The sequence below is a fragment of the Cherax quadricarinatus genome, unplaced genomic scaffold (genome assembly GCF_038502225.1).
Source record: "Cherax quadricarinatus isolate ZL_2023a unplaced genomic scaffold, ASM3850222v1 Contig50, whole genome shotgun sequence".
Taxonomy (NCBI): Eukaryota; Metazoa; Arthropoda; class Malacostraca; order Decapoda; family Parastacidae; genus Cherax; species Cherax quadricarinatus.
This window is the reverse complement of record NW_027195076.1, coordinates 243,290-260,742: the sequence shown is the minus strand read 5'-3', so window position 1 is coordinate 260,742 and position 17,453 is coordinate 243,290. Positions and strand designations below refer to the sequence as shown.

At 40.6% G+C, this 17,453-nt stretch overlaps 1 protein-coding gene across 4 annotated transcripts in view; it reads right to left on the bottom strand.

Annotated features, from left to right (window-relative positions):
* The window catches only part of LOC128686957 (uncharacterized), a 94,035-nt gene that overhangs the window by 18,563 nt on the left and 58,019 nt on the right, over positions 1–17,453 (bottom strand). For 3 of the 4 annotated variants that reach the window (XM_053774264.2, XM_053774263.2, XM_053774265.2), the window contains 3 exons: positions 8,857–9,186; positions 6,502–6,655; positions 2,866–2,989 (listed from right to left, as the gene is read on the bottom strand). In XM_053774264.2, the coding sequence (XP_053630239.1) occupies positions 2,866–2,989; positions 6,502–6,655; positions 8,857–9,061 (483 nt within the window). In that variant the 5' untranslated portion in view covers positions 9,062–9,186. The remainder of the gene's footprint in view (positions 1–2,865; positions 2,990–6,501; positions 6,656–8,856; positions 9,187–17,453) is intronic. The other variant, XM_053774266.2, reaches the window with a different exon arrangement.

The following is a 17,453-nucleotide window of genomic DNA, read 5'->3' as shown; positions in this document are numbered from 1 at the left end:
GAAGGTGGCAACAACAAGTAAGAGGGAAGTGAAAGTGTATAAACTAAGGGAGGAGGAAGTTCGGGTGAGATATAAGCGACTATTGGCAGAAAGGTGGGCTAGTGCAAAGATGAGTAGTGGGGGGGTTGAAGAGGGTTGGAATAGTTTTAAAAATGCAGTATTAGAATGTGGGGCAGAAGTTTGTGGTTATAGGAGGGTGGGGGCAGGAGGAAAGAGGAGTGATTGGTGGAATGATGAAGTAAAGGGTGTGATAAAAGAGAAAAAGGTAGCTTATGAGAGGTTTTTACAAAGCAGAAGTGTTATAAGAAGAGCAGAGTATATGGAGAGTAAAAGAAAGGTAAAGAGAGTGGTGAGAGAGTGCAAAAGGAGAGCAGATGATAGAGTGGGAGAGGCACTGTCAAGAAATTTTAATGAAAATAAGAAAAAATTTTGGAGTGAGTTAAACAAGTTAAGAAAGCCTAGGGAAAATATGGATTTGTCAGTTAAAAACAGAGTAGGGGAGTTAGTAGATGGGGAGATGGAGGTATTGGGTAGATGGCGAGAATATTTTGAGGAACTTTTAAATGTTAAGGAAGAAAGGGAGGCAGTAATTTCATGCACTGGTCAGGGAGGTATACCATCTTTTAGGAGTGAAGAAGAGCAGAATGTAAGTGTGGGGGAGGTACGTGAGGCATTACGTAAAATGAAAGGGGGTAAAGCAGCTGGAACTGATGGGATCATGACAGAAATGTTAAAAGCAGGGGGGGATATAGTGTTGGAGTGGTTGGTACTTTTGTTTAATAAATGTATGAAAGAGGGGAAGGTACCTAGGGATTGGCAGAGAGCACGTATAGTCCCTTTATATAAAGGGAAAGGGGACAAAAGAGACTGTAAAAATTATAGAGGAATAAGCTTACTGAGTATACCAGGAAAAGTGTACGGTAGGGTTATAATTGAAAGAATTAGAGGTAAGACAGAATGTAGGATTGCAGATGAGCAAGGAGGTTTTAGAGTGGGTAGGGGATGTGTAGATCAGGTGTTTACATTGAAGCATATATGTGAACAGTATTTAGATAAAGATAGGGAAGTTTTTATTGCATTTATGGATTTAGAAAAGGCATATGATAGAGTGGATAGAGGAGCAATGTGGCAGATGTTGCAAGTATATGGAATAGGTGGTAAGTTATTAAATGCTGTAAAGAGTTTTTATGAGGATAGTGAGGCTCAGGTTAGGGTGTGTAGAAGAGAGGGAGACTACTTCCCGGTAAAAGTAGGTCTTAGACAGGGATGTGTAATGTCACCATGGTTGTTTAATATATTTATAGATGGGGTTGTAAAGGAAGTAAATGCTAGGGTGTTTGGGAGAGGGGTGGGATTAAATTATGGGGAATCAAATTCAAAATGGGAATTGACACAGTTACTTTTTGCTGATGATACTGTGCTTATGGGAGATTCTAAAGAAAAATTGCAAAGGTTAGTGGATGAGTTTGGGAATGTGTGTAAAGGTAGAAAGTTGAAAGTGAACATAGAAAAGAGTAAGGTGATGAGGGTGTCAAATGATTTAGATAAAGAAAAATTGGATATCAAATTGGGGAGGAGGAGTATGGAAGAAGTGAATGTTTTCAGATACTTGGGAGTTGACGTGTCGGCGGATGGATTTATGAAGGATGAGGTTAATCATAGAATTGATGAGGGAAAAAAGGTGAGTGGTGCGTTGAGGTATATGTGGAGTCAAAAAACGTTATCTATGGAGGCAAAGAAGGGAATGTATGAAAGTATAGTAGTACCAACACTCTTATATGGGTGTGAAGCTTGGGTGGTAAATGCAGCAGCGAGGAGACGGTTGGAGGCAGCGGAGATGTCCTGTTTAAGGGCAATGTGTGGTGTAAATATTATGCAGAAAATTCGGAGTGTGGAAATTAGGAGAAGGTGTGGAGTTAATAAAAGTATTAGTCAGAGGGCAGAAGAGGGGTTGTTGAGGTGGTTTGGTCATTTAGAGAGAATGGATCACAGTAGAATGACATGGAAAGCATATAAATCTATAGGGGAAGGAAGGCGGGGTAGGGGTCGTCCTCGAAAGGGTTGGAGAGAGGGGGTAAAGGAGGTTTTGTGGGTAAGGGGCTTGGACTTCCAGCAAGCGTGCGTGAGCGTGTTAGATAGGAGTGAATGGAGACGAATGGTACTTGGGACCTGACGATCTGTTGGAGTGTGAGCAGGGTAATATTTAGTGAAGGGATTCAGGGAAACCGGTTATTTTCATATAGTCGGACTTGAGTCCTGGAAATGGGAAGTACAATGCCTGCACTTTAAAGGAGGGGTTTGGGATATTGGCAGTTTGGAGGGATATGTTGTGTATCTTTATATGTTTATGCTTCTAGACTGTTGTATTCTGAGCACCTCTGCAAAAACAGTGATAATGTGCGAGTGTGGTGAAAGTGTTGAATGATGATGAAAGTATTTTCTTTTTGGGGATTTTCTTTCTTTTTTGGGTCACCCTGCCTCGGTGGGAGACGGCCGACTTGTTGAAAAAAAAAAAAAAAAAAAAAATTCAATTATATAAAGTTAACATTTTGTATGTATAATAAACAAAATTATGAAAATACACGGCAGATCAGCATAAAGTATGGTAGTATATTATTTCTACATAATTTTTTTTAAAACAAGTAAACTAAAAATCATTCAGTGAATACAATATAAAAATAAGCAAAGACTGCCAATACCTTTCTGTTAATTACTGGCATCAATAAATAATGAACTGGTACCTTTCTGTTAGTTATTTGCACCAATAAATAATGAACCAAGTGCTTGCTAGCTCTCCTCTTTACATACAAGTAAATACAATACCAGTGGCATTGTCTGATCTTCATTTATGATTTATACTCTTACCTTGGTAACACAGTACTTTGACCGTGGAATATGATCTAGCTGGATGTAATTTGGCACAAAAGCATCTCCATCATTAAAAAACACCTCCTTTTGGTATATGGATACTGGTTCACTCAGCTTGCACCTGATAGGAAAACAATGAAATTTTCTGATAAATTGTTAACACCTATCCACAAATACATAAAAATTATTGTGCACTGAACTTGTGTTTACATTTTATCCTTCTCACAATTCAACAAATCTTTTAGAATTATAGACAATTAGTTACTTCAATGGTGTCATCTAGATTTATCACCTATACACGGAACTTTATACATTAACACCCATCATTCACTTTCCTTTACAACAATCAGTTTAAACCTCCACAATTATAGTTATAGGATTGCCCGTGTTCTATTTTGCCCCTTTGAAGGAGGTTCTTCATTGTAAGTGATTGGGGGACGTGTTTGATCCCAGGAATTGAGCCTGTTCTACCCTTTTTTTGGGAACTGAGCCTGATTCCTACCATTCCTCAGGTGCTACATGACCCTTGTGAGTTTAGAACATCCCTCTAAATATAATAATAATCTACTTTCAATACTAAAAGTAGAAAATTATTCAGCCTTCAGAAAACATTTTAATCACAGTCACAAACTATCTAAATTCAGTGCCAATTATTTTTCCCTGAAAAATATAATGAAACGTTCGTTGCGCATCATATAATATGTAAATCTTCATGTATTTATTGTAGGTCTGCATTTAATTAAGAAAAGTTGGAAACTTTACATATTCACTGCGTCTCCTGCTTTTTGAGGGTGGTTTCAGTGTGCAGATTTGGAATCCAACCCTTTACTGGATCATGTAAATAAGGCATAATGCCGACTCGACGCTGGGTCAGCCAGGAGAAGCAATGGTACAGGTGTCAGGATACCAGGTAGTGCAAGGGTCATGATGCCTCCTGGGAGACCTGGTCAACCTGGAGGTGCAGCAGTATAACTGTTTGGATACCACCTGGCTGACCTGGTCAACCAGGTAGTGAAGGGGTATAGGCATGGAGAGGCCACTTGGATGACCTAGATCAATCAGGTAGTGAAGGAGTACTGGCATGGGAAGGCTACCTGGCTGACCTGGGTCAACCAGGTAGTGAAGGAGTACTAGCATGGGGAGGCCACCTGGTTGACCTGAATCTACCAGGTAGTGAAGGAGTACTGGCATGGGAAGGCCACCTGGCTAACCCAGGTTAGTGTCCACATGATGTAATGTTTACTCAATAAAATATGATTCCCTATCAAGTGCTACTACTTTTCCTCAATCATTAATCAGTAAATCCTTCATTATTCCTAAGAATCAATCAAGAAGAGATAATGTGCACATAATCTCTGTACTATGCCCTGATATTTAATTTGTTTCAGGAACTCCTTATGAAGGAATGCAAATTACCAAGACAGAAATGCCCATATAACTGAAAACAGAACTATTAACCCTTAAACGGTCCAAATAGATCGATGTTCAAATTCGTATTGCTACAAAAGTAGATCTACTTGTTTTTACATATTTTCAAATATAACAAAAAAAAAATTGTAGATTTTTTTTTTTTTCAAGTCGGCCGTCTCCCACCGAGGCAGGGAGACCCAAAACAGAAAGAAACTCCCCAAAAAGAAAATACTTTCATCATCATTCAACACTTTCACCACACTCGCACATTATCACTGCTTTTGCAGAGGTGCTCAGAATATAACAGTTTAGAAGCATATACGTATAAAGATACACAACATATCCCTCCAAACTGCCAATATCCCAAACCCCTCCTTTAAAGTGCAGGCATTGTACTTCCCATTTCCAGGACTCTAGTCCGACTATATGAAAATAACCGGTTTCCCTGAATCCCTTCACTGAATATTACCCTGCTCACACTCCAACAGATCGTCAGGTCCCAAGTATCATTCGTCTCCATTCACTCAGATCTATCTAACACGCTCATGCACGCTTGCTGGAAGTCCAAGCCCCTCGCCCACAAAACCTCCTTTACCCCCTCTTTCCAACCCTTTCGAGGACGACCCCTACCCCTCCTTCCTTCCCCTATAGATTTATATGCTTTCCATGTCATTCTACTTTGATCCATTCTCTCTAAATGACCAAACCACCTCAACAACCCCTCTTCTGCCCTCTGACTAATGCTTTTATTAGCTCCACACCTTCTCCTAATTTCCACACTCCGAATTTTCTGCATAATATTTACACCACACACTGCCCTTAGACAGGACATCTCCACTGCCTCCAACCGTCTCCTCGCTGCTGCATTTACCACCCAAGCTTCACATCCATATAAGAGTGTTGGTACTACTATACTTTCATACATTCCCTTCTTTGCCTCCATAGATAACGTTTTTTGACTCCACATATACCTCAACACACCACTCACCTTTTTTCGCTCATCAATTCTATGATTAACCTCATCCTTCACAAATCCATCCGCCAACACGTCAACTCCCAAGTATCTGAAAACATTCACTTCTTCCATACTCCTCCTCCCCAATTTGATATCCAATTTTTCTTTATCTAAATCATTTGATACTCTCATCACCTTACTCTTTTCTATGTTCACTTTCAACTTTCTACCTTTACACACATTCTCAAACTCATCTACTAACCTTTGCAATTTTTCTTTAGAATCTCCCATAAGCACAGTATCATCAGCAAAAAGTAACTGTGTCAATTCCCATTTTGAATTTGATTCCCCATAATTTAATCCCACCCCTCTCCTGAATACCCTAGCATTTACTTCTTTTACAACCCCATCTATAAATATATTAAACAACCATGGTGACATTACACATCCCTGTCTAAGACCTACTTTTACCGGGAAGTATTCTCCCTCTCTTCTACACACCCTAACCTGAGCCTCACTATCCTCATAAAAGCTCTTTACAGCATTTAGTAACTTACCACCTATTCCATATACTTGCAACATCTGCCACATTGCTCCTCTATCCACTCTATCATATGCCTTTTCTAAATCCATAAATGCAATAAAAACTTCCCTACCTTTATCTAAATACTGTTCACATATATGCTTCAATGTAAACACTTGATCTACACATCCCCTACCCACTCTGAAGCCTCCCTGCTCATCCGCAATCCTACATTCTGTCTTACCTCTAATTCTTTCAATTATAACCCTACCGTATACTTTTCCTGGTATACTCAGTCAACTTATTCCTCTATAATTTTTACAATCTCTTTTGTCCCCTTTCTCTTTATATAAAGGGACTATACATGCTCTCCACCAATCCCTAGGTACCTTCCCCTTTTTCATACATTTATTAAACAAAAGTACCAACCACTCCAACACTATATCCCCCCCTGCTTTTAACATTTCTGTCATGATCCCATCAGTTCCAGCTGCTTTACCCCCTTTCATTCTACGTAATGCCTCACGTACCTCCACCACACTTACATTCTGTTCTTCTTCACTCCTAAAAGATGGTATACCTCCCTGGCCAGTGCAGTGTAGATAAAAGTTTTTTTACACGTTTTCAAATGTAAAACAAAAAAGATCTATATTTTTTTACATAATTTCAGATGTTGAAAAAGCGTATATATACGTTTGGACCATTTAAGGGTTAAAATGAAATGCATAAGATACATGTATCTTACTTGGGGAACCCCTTGTAGGTAAACAGTGCATGGGGTTCTCCAGAAAGAAAAGGTTTCCAGGTCCATCCTTCAGGAACACCTGTGCAGTTGTGGTAGACATCATACACTGTGTTTGGGGGACAACACAAGGGCAGCTCTTCACCTCTTGGTTCATCTGTAAATATATATTTAAAGAATTTTTCAAAAGAGAACCTAGTGTGTCTTTTTTTGGACAACCTTAATCAATTTCAGTGTTAAAGTGTGGTATAAGAGGTAAGTGAGGAGGAACCTTACAAAACGTAAATAATAAAAATAAGTGAAGAAAAGCTCGAGGAATATTTTGATTCTGAAAAACTATCTAAAGAGTCCCTGAAAATTAAATCACAAATGTTGGAAGTGACGGAAATTTTATATAAAAAAAATTAAGGGTGAAGTTAACGTAGAAAAACTGAAATGAAAAATAAAAGCAAATACTACAAGTGATACCTCAGGATACAAACAGCTCAAAATGCAAACAATTATGTAAGTGTATTTATGTAAGTGCTTTTGTAAGTGTATTTTTGGGGGTCTGAAACGGATTAATCTAATTTACATTATTCCTTATGGGAACAAATTTGTTCAGTATCAGCACTCGAACAGCCTTCTGGAACGAATTAAGTTCGTATCCCGAGGTACCACTGTACATCTACACATTATTACCCATTATGTACTGCATTGATAAGTTGAAAAATGCCAAGAATTTTTAATGTTATCTGTACTGTATGTGGAATAAAAATGGAATATGTAAAAATAAAACAAATACCTGGAAATAGGTGAATAGAGGAATGCACACTGACAATTTAATTAAGATGATTACCAAGAGGATGAAATGTCATGAAATAAATGAAAAGCAGGAAGAGAAAAATATCCCTTCAAGAGGGTCCCCTGATGCTGGAAAAGTGCTTATGATCCAAGGAAATAGAGACACCCCTTCCTCAGATCAAACCTGATTACCCACCTATCCCCAAGGAAGGGAAATAGTACAGGTCTATTTCCTAGGATCAAGAGACCCCTCACTGGTCATATCATTAATAATAATCCAAAAGTAAAGAACATGTTATGACAAGGAAAAGAAGCTATATTAAAGCAATGGGTTATGCCCTATTTAATGCCAGTTGTTTCTCGACAAGGCAAGATGACCCATAGAAGATAACATTCACCATCACTCTGGCTTAAGCTGTCTAACCACTTTTCCAGGAAAACTGGAATGGAAATGGTACTGGATTAAGAACTGCGAGGCTTGGTCATGGACTGGGCCGCAGGGGCGCTGACCCTTGGAACACCCTCCAGGTATACAAGACTGAGAAAAATACGTATGCACATGTAAGGAATGTATGTATTACAGGAAATGTCAGATGTAGCCTAGCCACTGCTCGGTGCAGGTCAATTTCTCATTCAGTAAGGCTCATGAGACAATATCCAGATTTAATTCATACTCTGAATACACTGTCTCATTGTGCTGCAAACAGGCTGCATGCAGTTCCCAAGGCACAGTTTGGCCACACTTAGTATGTACTGACTGATGCTTATGCTTGGTGCAACACAAATAAGCACCTAACCTTATAAATTTACATAATGCGAGAAAATAAATTAATCGCCATGCGCTGGTGGGAACATGCCACCAAGATAATTAAAAAGAAGTTATAATTCCCCGCCTGTCAGGGAAGATGCTTTGATGCGGGTGAAGGACTCTTGATTCATGGTGTTGGAACTACAACTTCCTTCTTTAGATCAAACCAAATTACCTCTAATTCCTAGGCACTGTGTGACCCTCATGAGTTTATTAAAGCCCATGATTATAATACCAGTGATAATGATCCCTTTAACATTTCTTAATACATAAGCTGGTTACTATATACCAAAAGTACAATAAATAAAAATTCAATAGCTTGTATATTATCAGCTGTAGAATTAACAGCAGCAGTGATGACTATAAAGCAGTCTTTAATTAAACAAAAAGATTTACATACTGTAAGTACTAGCAGCTTTGATTTTCGAATTGTTCAATCAATCGTTAAGTGCATCTTTTTCTAAATAAATGCTAATCTGTGCTAAAATTTTTGAAAATTTTGGTATCCAGGTAACTGGTGTTTTGTAAGTGTTCTTCAAATTGAAAAATATGCCACAATAATGTGTCTGGACCAATATACAGTTTACCAACAAATTAGAAAATAAAAATTGGATGAGGTTTCAGTCTAACCTGGACCATTGTCAATCTGCCCTTTGATAAATGGTCCATGACAAACTGAAACATCGTCCACATCTTATTTTCAATTTATGGGGAAACTGTGAATTATTCCTCATTTTTTATAAAGGTGTTATACTTGCCACCCTCACCTACAAGATGAGTTGGATCAGCAACATGGCTCTCAGCATGTAGTTGTGGTGCGGCAGGAGGTTCACCTTCATATTGGTACCTGTAATCACCATAGCTGTAGTCATAGTTCTCCGGTTCATCAAACTGCTCACCCTCTGCATTGGATCCCAAGACACAAACAGCTAAACACAAGAAGCACAGGCTGACACTTCTGAACCTCTTCATGATTATACGTGTTGAGATGTGCTATAGGGTGTCAGTGCAAGTTTTACTACTGTGATAGTAATTCTCACGCTGCTTCTATGGTGGCTGTTTCGGTAGACATCACTGGATCCGGCAGGTGACGTTGCCTGAAAATAAAACTTGCATTAGCCAGCAATAAAACTGATCTGACATTTTAGTAAAGCACAGTATCATACAAGTAGGCACGTATGCACCACATTTTTTAACATTAAAATACCCGGCGATCTGCAAGACTGAAAAATTACTAAAACTCTTTGGGTATTCAGTACCATACTTTAAATATGAAATGGTATTGGTATCAAATTGTTGCTATCATTACTAAAAACTTCCTGTTATTGTGTTAAATTTGTTGCAATATTACATAAATCCTTACCTCCAACACAGTGTACTCGAAACAAATCAAAGTTTATAAGTTACATTTCGTAATTCACTCAAGTCACAGGCCAAAAGTCACATATCACAAGACTCACCAGACTGTAGGCCATAAAACAACTATAACAATTTAAAGAAGAGGATATTTAAGATAGGGGAGAGAGAAAAAATATCACCTTGAGGACCTCTCCTCAACAGCCCTTGATAAGTAACAGAACCAGTCCATTCTTCAGTGCTCCATTATTTAAAATAAAGATTTTTAAATAAGCCCAGCCAGAAAACATCTAAAACAACCAGGTAAAATATAATCACTCATAAAATCCCACATTAACAGTTTCCTTAAAAGTTCACTGAGGTCTTTACAGGTGCCACTGTAACCAGAAAAATCATGCCTAAACCTAAAAACCCTGAGCTGGAAGGCACACCAGTCATACATAGTGAAGCAGCATTTCCCCTGAATTTCGGTACTGGGGGACTTAGGGGTGGCTATCTAGTTAGAGGGGCTTTGGGGGCTGAGGGAATTTGGGGGGGCTAAAGCCTCCAACTATCACTGCCCCTGGTGGAAATGGTGAACAAGGAGAGGGAATACAGAGGTGTTCAATCCCTCAGCCATTAATAGGTGTTCAGTCCCGTAACCTTTATCAAGGCTAAGGTCCAAGCACATCAAAAAGTGAGACTAACACCTCAAAATTCCCTCTCCATTTCTTCCACTGTCTTCAGTACGTTTATTCCCCATACTGGATTGATGAAACCACTGCTTGGTGCAATGTCTTATCAATAACAATACCTAGGTGTTACATATGTTCAAAAATTGAATATCCATTGTCCTACTTTTCCTCTTGACCTTGTTTAATGGACTATTGTTCCATGATCGCATTTGTCAATACCTTAGCAAAGTTTTGGTTTTCTTTCAAAGCCTCTGTAATTTTATATTAATTTAGCAGTTGTGACAAGATCATCTTCCCCATTTTATTATTATTATTATTATTAATATTACCCTCATCAGGGTGGAAGTTCTAAACCTGAAGGGGTCATGCAGCTCATGAGGATTGGAAGGCAATCAGATTTGCTCTAAGGGAAGGATGGTTCTACTTCCTAAGATCAAGAGCCCCCCAATGTTACCAAGGTACCTCATTCAAGCGGGATCCCACAACTACAACCAGCCAATAAATACAGAACAGTCAGCGTTTGAACATGAAAGGGCATTAATTCCGCCCTTCAGTGTAAAAAAAAAAAAAACTCATCCCTCATGTTGCAGGTGTTAGCCACACCCATGTCAGATGGTGGTCCAGGATCAGCTATATCATGGCTGATTCTATATCAGTGATAGAAAAACACCGACAAGTAGATATATGAAAGAATTCGCGGTTGTTGATGGCATTTTATCGAGACGTTTGGTCCACCCAGGATTGTCAATCAGTTTACCAGGAATTGATCAAGTCCCTGATGGACGAAATATTTTCTCACTAAAATGCCATGAAATGAGAATTGTTTCCCCTCAAGGAAGGTTCATATCTCGTGCTCCAGTTCAGATCAGAGCGCTATTATAATAATAATAATGAGAATTGTTCTAGAATCAGAGCAGTCATCAACAGGCAGTATGGTCTAACTAGAATAAACAGTATCAACAGGCAGTATGGTCTAACTAGAATCAACAGTATCAACAGGCAGTATGGTCTAACTAGAATCAACAGTATCAACAGGCAGCATGGTCTAACCAGAATCAACAGGCAGTATGGTCTAACTAGAATCAACAGTATCAACAGGCAGTATGGTCTAACTAGAATCAACAGTATCAACAGGCAGCATGGTCTAACCAGAATCAACAAGCAGTATGGTCTAACTAGAATCAACAGTATCAACAGGCAGTATGGTCTAACTAGAATCAACAGTATCAACAGGCAGTATGGTCTAACCAGAATCAACAGGCAGTATGGTCTAACTAGAATCAACAGTATCAACAGGTAGTATGGTCTAACTAGAATCAACAAGTAGTACAGTCTAACTAGGATCAACAGGCAATATGGTCTAACTAGAATCAACAGGCAATATGGTCTAACTAAAATCAACAGGCAGTATGGTCTAACTAGAATCAACAGTATCAACAGGCAGTATGGTCTAACTAGAATCAACAGTATCAACAGGCAGCATGGTCTAACCAGAATCAACAAGCAGTATGGTCTAACTAGAATCAACAGTATCAACAGGCAGTATGGTCTAACTAGAATCAACAGTATCAACAGGCAGTATGGTCTAACCAGAATCAACAGGCAGTATGGTCTAACTAGAATCAACAGTATCAACAGGTAGTATGGTCTAACTAGAATCAACAAGTAGTACAGTCTAACTAGGATCAACAGGCAATATGGTCTAACTAGAATCAACAGGCAATATGGTCTAACTAAAATCAACAGGCAGTATGGTCTAACTAGAATCAACAGTATCAACAGGCAGTATGGTCTAACTAGATTCAACAGTATCAACCTGCAGTATGGTCTCAGACCGGGCTACATGAGGACAACCCTGGAAACCGATCAGGGGTAAGTCACAGCCATGTAAAAAGGTCAATAAGTTGTTAACAGACAATAAGTCAACACTTTCAGAATGAAGGGCCTATAAGAGGACCCGGTTGGTCCTGGACCAGTCCTATTCCCCTTTCGTAGGGCAGAACACCACGAAGCAACACATGGAAAACTAACTGCAGCACCCAAGTCTAGGTTATTTTTTACATTAGCAAAAAGCTCTAAACCCTCATGGGTCTTCCGAGTGGGAAAAAAAAAAAAAGCTAATGGATGCAGCAGCTCTCTCTGACCTGGAGTCTACCTAGAGAGTGTTCCGATGGCCAACGCTCGAGGCCCGGTCCTAGACCAGGCCTCCCAGCAGATGCTCTGATCAACCAGGCTATTGGTGCTGGCCGCACCGAGTTCAACGTATATACCACAGCCCGGCTGATCATGGATTACCTGGAGGTTATTCCGGGGATCAACGCCCCCGCGGCCCGGTCCATGACCAGGCCTCCCGATGGATCAGGGTCTGATCAACTATTGACTTGAGAATTTGTCCAGTTCTCTTTCAAAGACACCCAGGGGTCTGTTGGCAATCCCCTTCATGTATGAGGGAAAAATACACAAGTCTTGGTCCCTTCACTGAGTTTCCCCTGAGTGTACTCAGTGCACCCCAGCTTTTCATTGGAAGTATTTTGCACCGTCTACTAAGCCTTTTACTTTCATGGAAAATGATTTGTGTGCAGATTTAGACCCAAATCCTTCTACAATTGTCGGCGGACATTGTCCGCCGTCACCAGGAAATACCGGCAAGCATACCTAGGACCTGGTTACCTGCAGTTATTTCAGGTCACCGTCCCCGCAGTCCGGTCCCACCGCCAGGTCGTACCTCGCCAAGTCGTGGGCATATAAGGAGGGCCAAAATGCTGCTCTGCTGGATTACCACCTCCTCCAGGGAACATTTCCACGGGTACCTAAGAGCCAAGTCTCACCTTGAATGACCGATCCTGAAACCGCAAGTCGACCGGGGTGACGATGTGGCGAGAGAAGTGTCTTTTAAATCAGCCGATATATCGTACTGGTTGAATGCAACACACTGATATGAACGAAGTATGACCAGAGCTCCCATATCGAGAGGGAAGGAAGAATGGAAAGGGGTAGAGGAGGTATGAGGAGAGAGAAGAGGGATAAAAAAAGTGGCCCAACCACTTTTGATTTTTGCTTGTTAACGGATTTACATATCATTTTAACATAAAATGTATACAAGTTACATACTGCACTACCCGGTACTGATATATGTGTATACATGCATACTCTTGCAGTAGGTGTGGGTATTCTTTTGTGTGTATCATTATTACACATAGTAGCATAACAGCTTTGCCCTGCTCACTCCTTAGATACACTACACTCGCAGTATACTACAATTAATCCATTAATCTTCTTCTCCTTAACTATTCAACGCTGAAGAGGTCAGAGAACTTCCCCAGGCGAGAAAGGCGAGGTCGCCAGTGAATTTATTTCATGGGGGAGAGCTAAACCCGCAGGAAGTCATACAGCGCTTTGTGGGGATTGGAAGCAATCAGATTTGATCCAAGGAAATGGGAAGAGTTGCTTCAATTCTTTGGATCAAGAGCCCTTCACCGGCGATAAGGGTCGTTTGTGAAGGTTGACGACCTCGCTGGCCATCTCATTAACATTCTAAACGCTACACAAATGGCTCAATTTTAATGTATATTTCTCATATGGGACATTTTCCACACAACACATGCACCAATGTCGTATATACAAAGAATGAGCATGTTTAGTTATGAAATAACCGGCGACGGTAGGATTGTTGACTTTATGACTAGGATAAATGTGGACGTGTTGGTGTTAGTGGTGGGAGAGGGACGGGAGAGATAAGCTTGTCTGCTTCTTCAAGCACCAGACGACGAAGACAAAAACTGCAACTGCAAACTTTATTCAGAGGTTTCGTCTGCACAATGGGTTTTTTTCAAGTTACCGGAAAATACCTGGGAAAGAGATTACACAGGCAGGAGTGAGGAAAGGTCAGAAGCGGTCAAGTTTCCCTACTTTAACCACCGTCTATAACGTCTCCTCACAGGTATAACAGTCTTAGATATTTCGTTCGTCCAAGAGTTTGTCAATTTATTCGTCCTAGAGGATGAAATCTCTTCTAATAAAATACCATAACCGGCACATTCTCATTACCAAGGCAGGGGAAGCAGTGTGTTTGTGTTGAGAGTCACAACTGTCTTCGTTAATAGGTGCATTATATTTGTCATGACTATTCCAGCTACTTCGTTTTTGTAACCCATTTTAGTTTATCCCTCCCCCATAATTTTCTCTCTCTAATATTGTCTTTTTCCCGCTCTCTCCCTCCTCGGTCACCAAAAATGTTTGGCCACCAGCCAGGCATATTCCTCTCCCCCTCTCTGTATTTACACTTAAGCATTCTTTCGAGTACAGGTTGGGAATTCCTACAATTATTTTCCCAGCTACCATCTTAACTCGCATCAGAGCCTTCCTCTAGTCACCCCGAGAGGGAGGTGACCCACACCCTGGTCCCAGACCAGGCCTCCTAGTTCATGATTAATAGGCGGCTGTGCTAGGAACACTAGTCCAACGCAAGCACTACACAGCCCGGCTGATCAGGAACTAACTTCAGACTTAACAAGTTCGTTCTTGAAGCCTGGTCGGGTCAAATTCCTTGCATCAAGAGCTGATGAATAAGATACGTGCAACAGTGGTATCTTTATCGCCGAAACGTTTCGCCTGCACAACTGGCTTATTCAGCTGAATACAGACGAGCATAACGATGGAGAGACATCAAATGTTTTGACGTAATCAGTCCGTCAGCCTTCATAGGTAGTCAGTCCCTTTATCCTAAAGCACAGGCATGCGTACAGACCTCATATGTCGGAATGCAAGTTGCCGTGTGATTCTTAAGAAACAGGAGGTAGCAATAACACCATTAGTGGAGGCTGTTATACTAGAACATTGATGCACAAAGACGGAGCCCAGCGCTGATACATCCACCCTTCGCCTGGTCTTGATTCTAACTAGCGTGAGCGGTTCAAAGGGAAAGTCACATGACACTAGCGTATGGGTATGTACTGTGGGATGCTTCACCTCACTAGGTGAAGTACCTGGAGTTGCCGTCATAGGTGAGCGTGGCCCACTAGTAAAAAACAGTGAGCCAAGTAACTTTCCTGGAGAGACAAAAGCTCGGAAAATGCGCGAAAAGGAAATGAGTCGATTAGATCTGGTCGGAGGAGCTGGCCGTGGGGCGATGGTCCCCAGAACTTTTGCCAGGTAGACCACAGGTATACTGCATGGTCCGCACTACTGCTAACTTGGAACCCCCGAGCCACCACGTGGTCGTCAGGCCACCAACTTGGACCACCAATCACCACGTAGTCCAATTTGGACAATAATTTAGGTCAGCTTTACTGCTCGACTTTCCTACTTTGTGTAGATTTGTTTATATCACCTAAAGTGTCACTAGGAGTGACAATTTAGGTGATATAAAGAGGATTATATTAGGTGGAAGAGGTATGGTAATATCAGTGGTAAAAGCAAACATGACTGACCTCTTGCAATATATACACTGTACGTTTTAACTTTTCTACATTAGAACTGAAGAAGCTACTCGTGGCGAAACGTTTCTTTAATAAATGTCTGATTAGCGCATACGCCTCTTTTACCCACAGGATAATCTTAACATTAATAATAATAATAATAATAATAATAATAATAATAATAATAATAATAATAGGCAAAAAGTTACGAAATCACTGAACAATGAAGAAAAAACTACAATAATATTAAAGAGTTGCTGCCAGTATATAAACGCCAGCCTTCATTCTACAAGACTGATGGACTGAACACATCGACTCCAGGCTGAGTGACTGATTACCTCAAAATCCTCCTCTCCTTACACCCTTCTGCTTTGTATTGGACTGATGAAGCCACTGTGTGGCGAAACGTTTCCAATATAAAGATTCCCATATGTTGCATAAGTGTCTCAATCTATGTAACATTTACCTGTCATCTTACGAGTTTCTGGGGAGGGATAGTTTTGATAAGGACTTGCCTTGTATGGGCCAGTAGACCTTCTGCAGTGTTCCTCCAGTCTGAGACAAAGAACAAGACTAGCAATCCTGCCAGTGTAAAACCCTTAACGGGCTTCCGTTTCATACTCATGGCAGGTTGATCGTCCTTGCTCTATCATAGCCACGAGTCATGAAGGATACACTGAAAGGTCCGCTTCTCTTGGTGCGTATACACTGAGAGTTTACATTAATCTCTGTTTTAGAGATTAAAGGCGTTACACATGGCTTCTTCGTCACCTTAGCTCTATTATATACTATTAATAGAATAATGTTTTAGAAATTAAAGTATCGTAAACTGGGGAATAGAGGTAGTAGTAATAGTAGGGGTAATAGTTCTAGTAGTATTGTAGCAGTAGCAGTAGTTGAGATACTTACAGAGCATTGTGACAGTGTATATCATTCAGTGTGGGCGTAGAGATAACATGCAGCCTTAATAACAGATTCAAGGTGGTGACATATACGGTATCCGTGACCCTGTAAGCATAGCTATGCAATACACGAGTTATGCATGGAAACTTTGGTTCAATAAGTGTCTGGACATTGCCTGCCGTCTTGCGCCATGTATTTATACGTCTGTGTGGGCTGTCTCCGGTTGCTGCGGCACATTAAAATCCAACAAGTTAGCCACCATTAAGTCTCGACTGTGCTCCCCCTCTACCAAACTCCTGCCTCTACTACCCACAGATATCAATTAGATTAATCTTGTCCATAAGTGCTTATACTTAGCTTCGGAGGTTATTAAATGGCTAGTATGGAGAGTTTTGTTATCTTTAAAGGCGGTAATTTTTAAGGCAGTGATACCAGATAAATACCTTTGATGAATTCCGAGCGATTTTTCTACTCTTAGAGCCCTGCCTTCGGCCAACGGCTATTATACATTCATACAGTTCCAATAAACAATGATATATATATATAAACAGAAAGACGGACGGGGGGACTGAACCGTGGTCCTGGTATCGGCAATTCCAACGCTTTACCACTGAGCTACGTTGCTTTTAATATGAAAGCTACACAGCACTGCTGTTGGGTGTCACACAGATGGTGGCTTCTGATGCAGACAACACAGCAGCGCTATCTGTGAAGCTTTCCTAGTACAAGCTCCATAGCTCAACGGAAAAGGTCTGGACCTGCATATACCAGGACCACGGTTCAATTCCCCCCCCCCCCGTCCATTTTTTGTTTATTCATTTATAGCTGTTTATTACGACTTAAATTGAGTTTATGTTGATATATGCATACAGTGGTGGTAAATTACGTACCATCCCCATGATGTGCGACTTGGTGGGCAGCCTGTACACACAGCACAAGTGCTATGATAATGGCAAGGTAAGACTAGGATAACCCAGGTGCTACGATAATGGCAAGGTGAGACTAGGATATCTA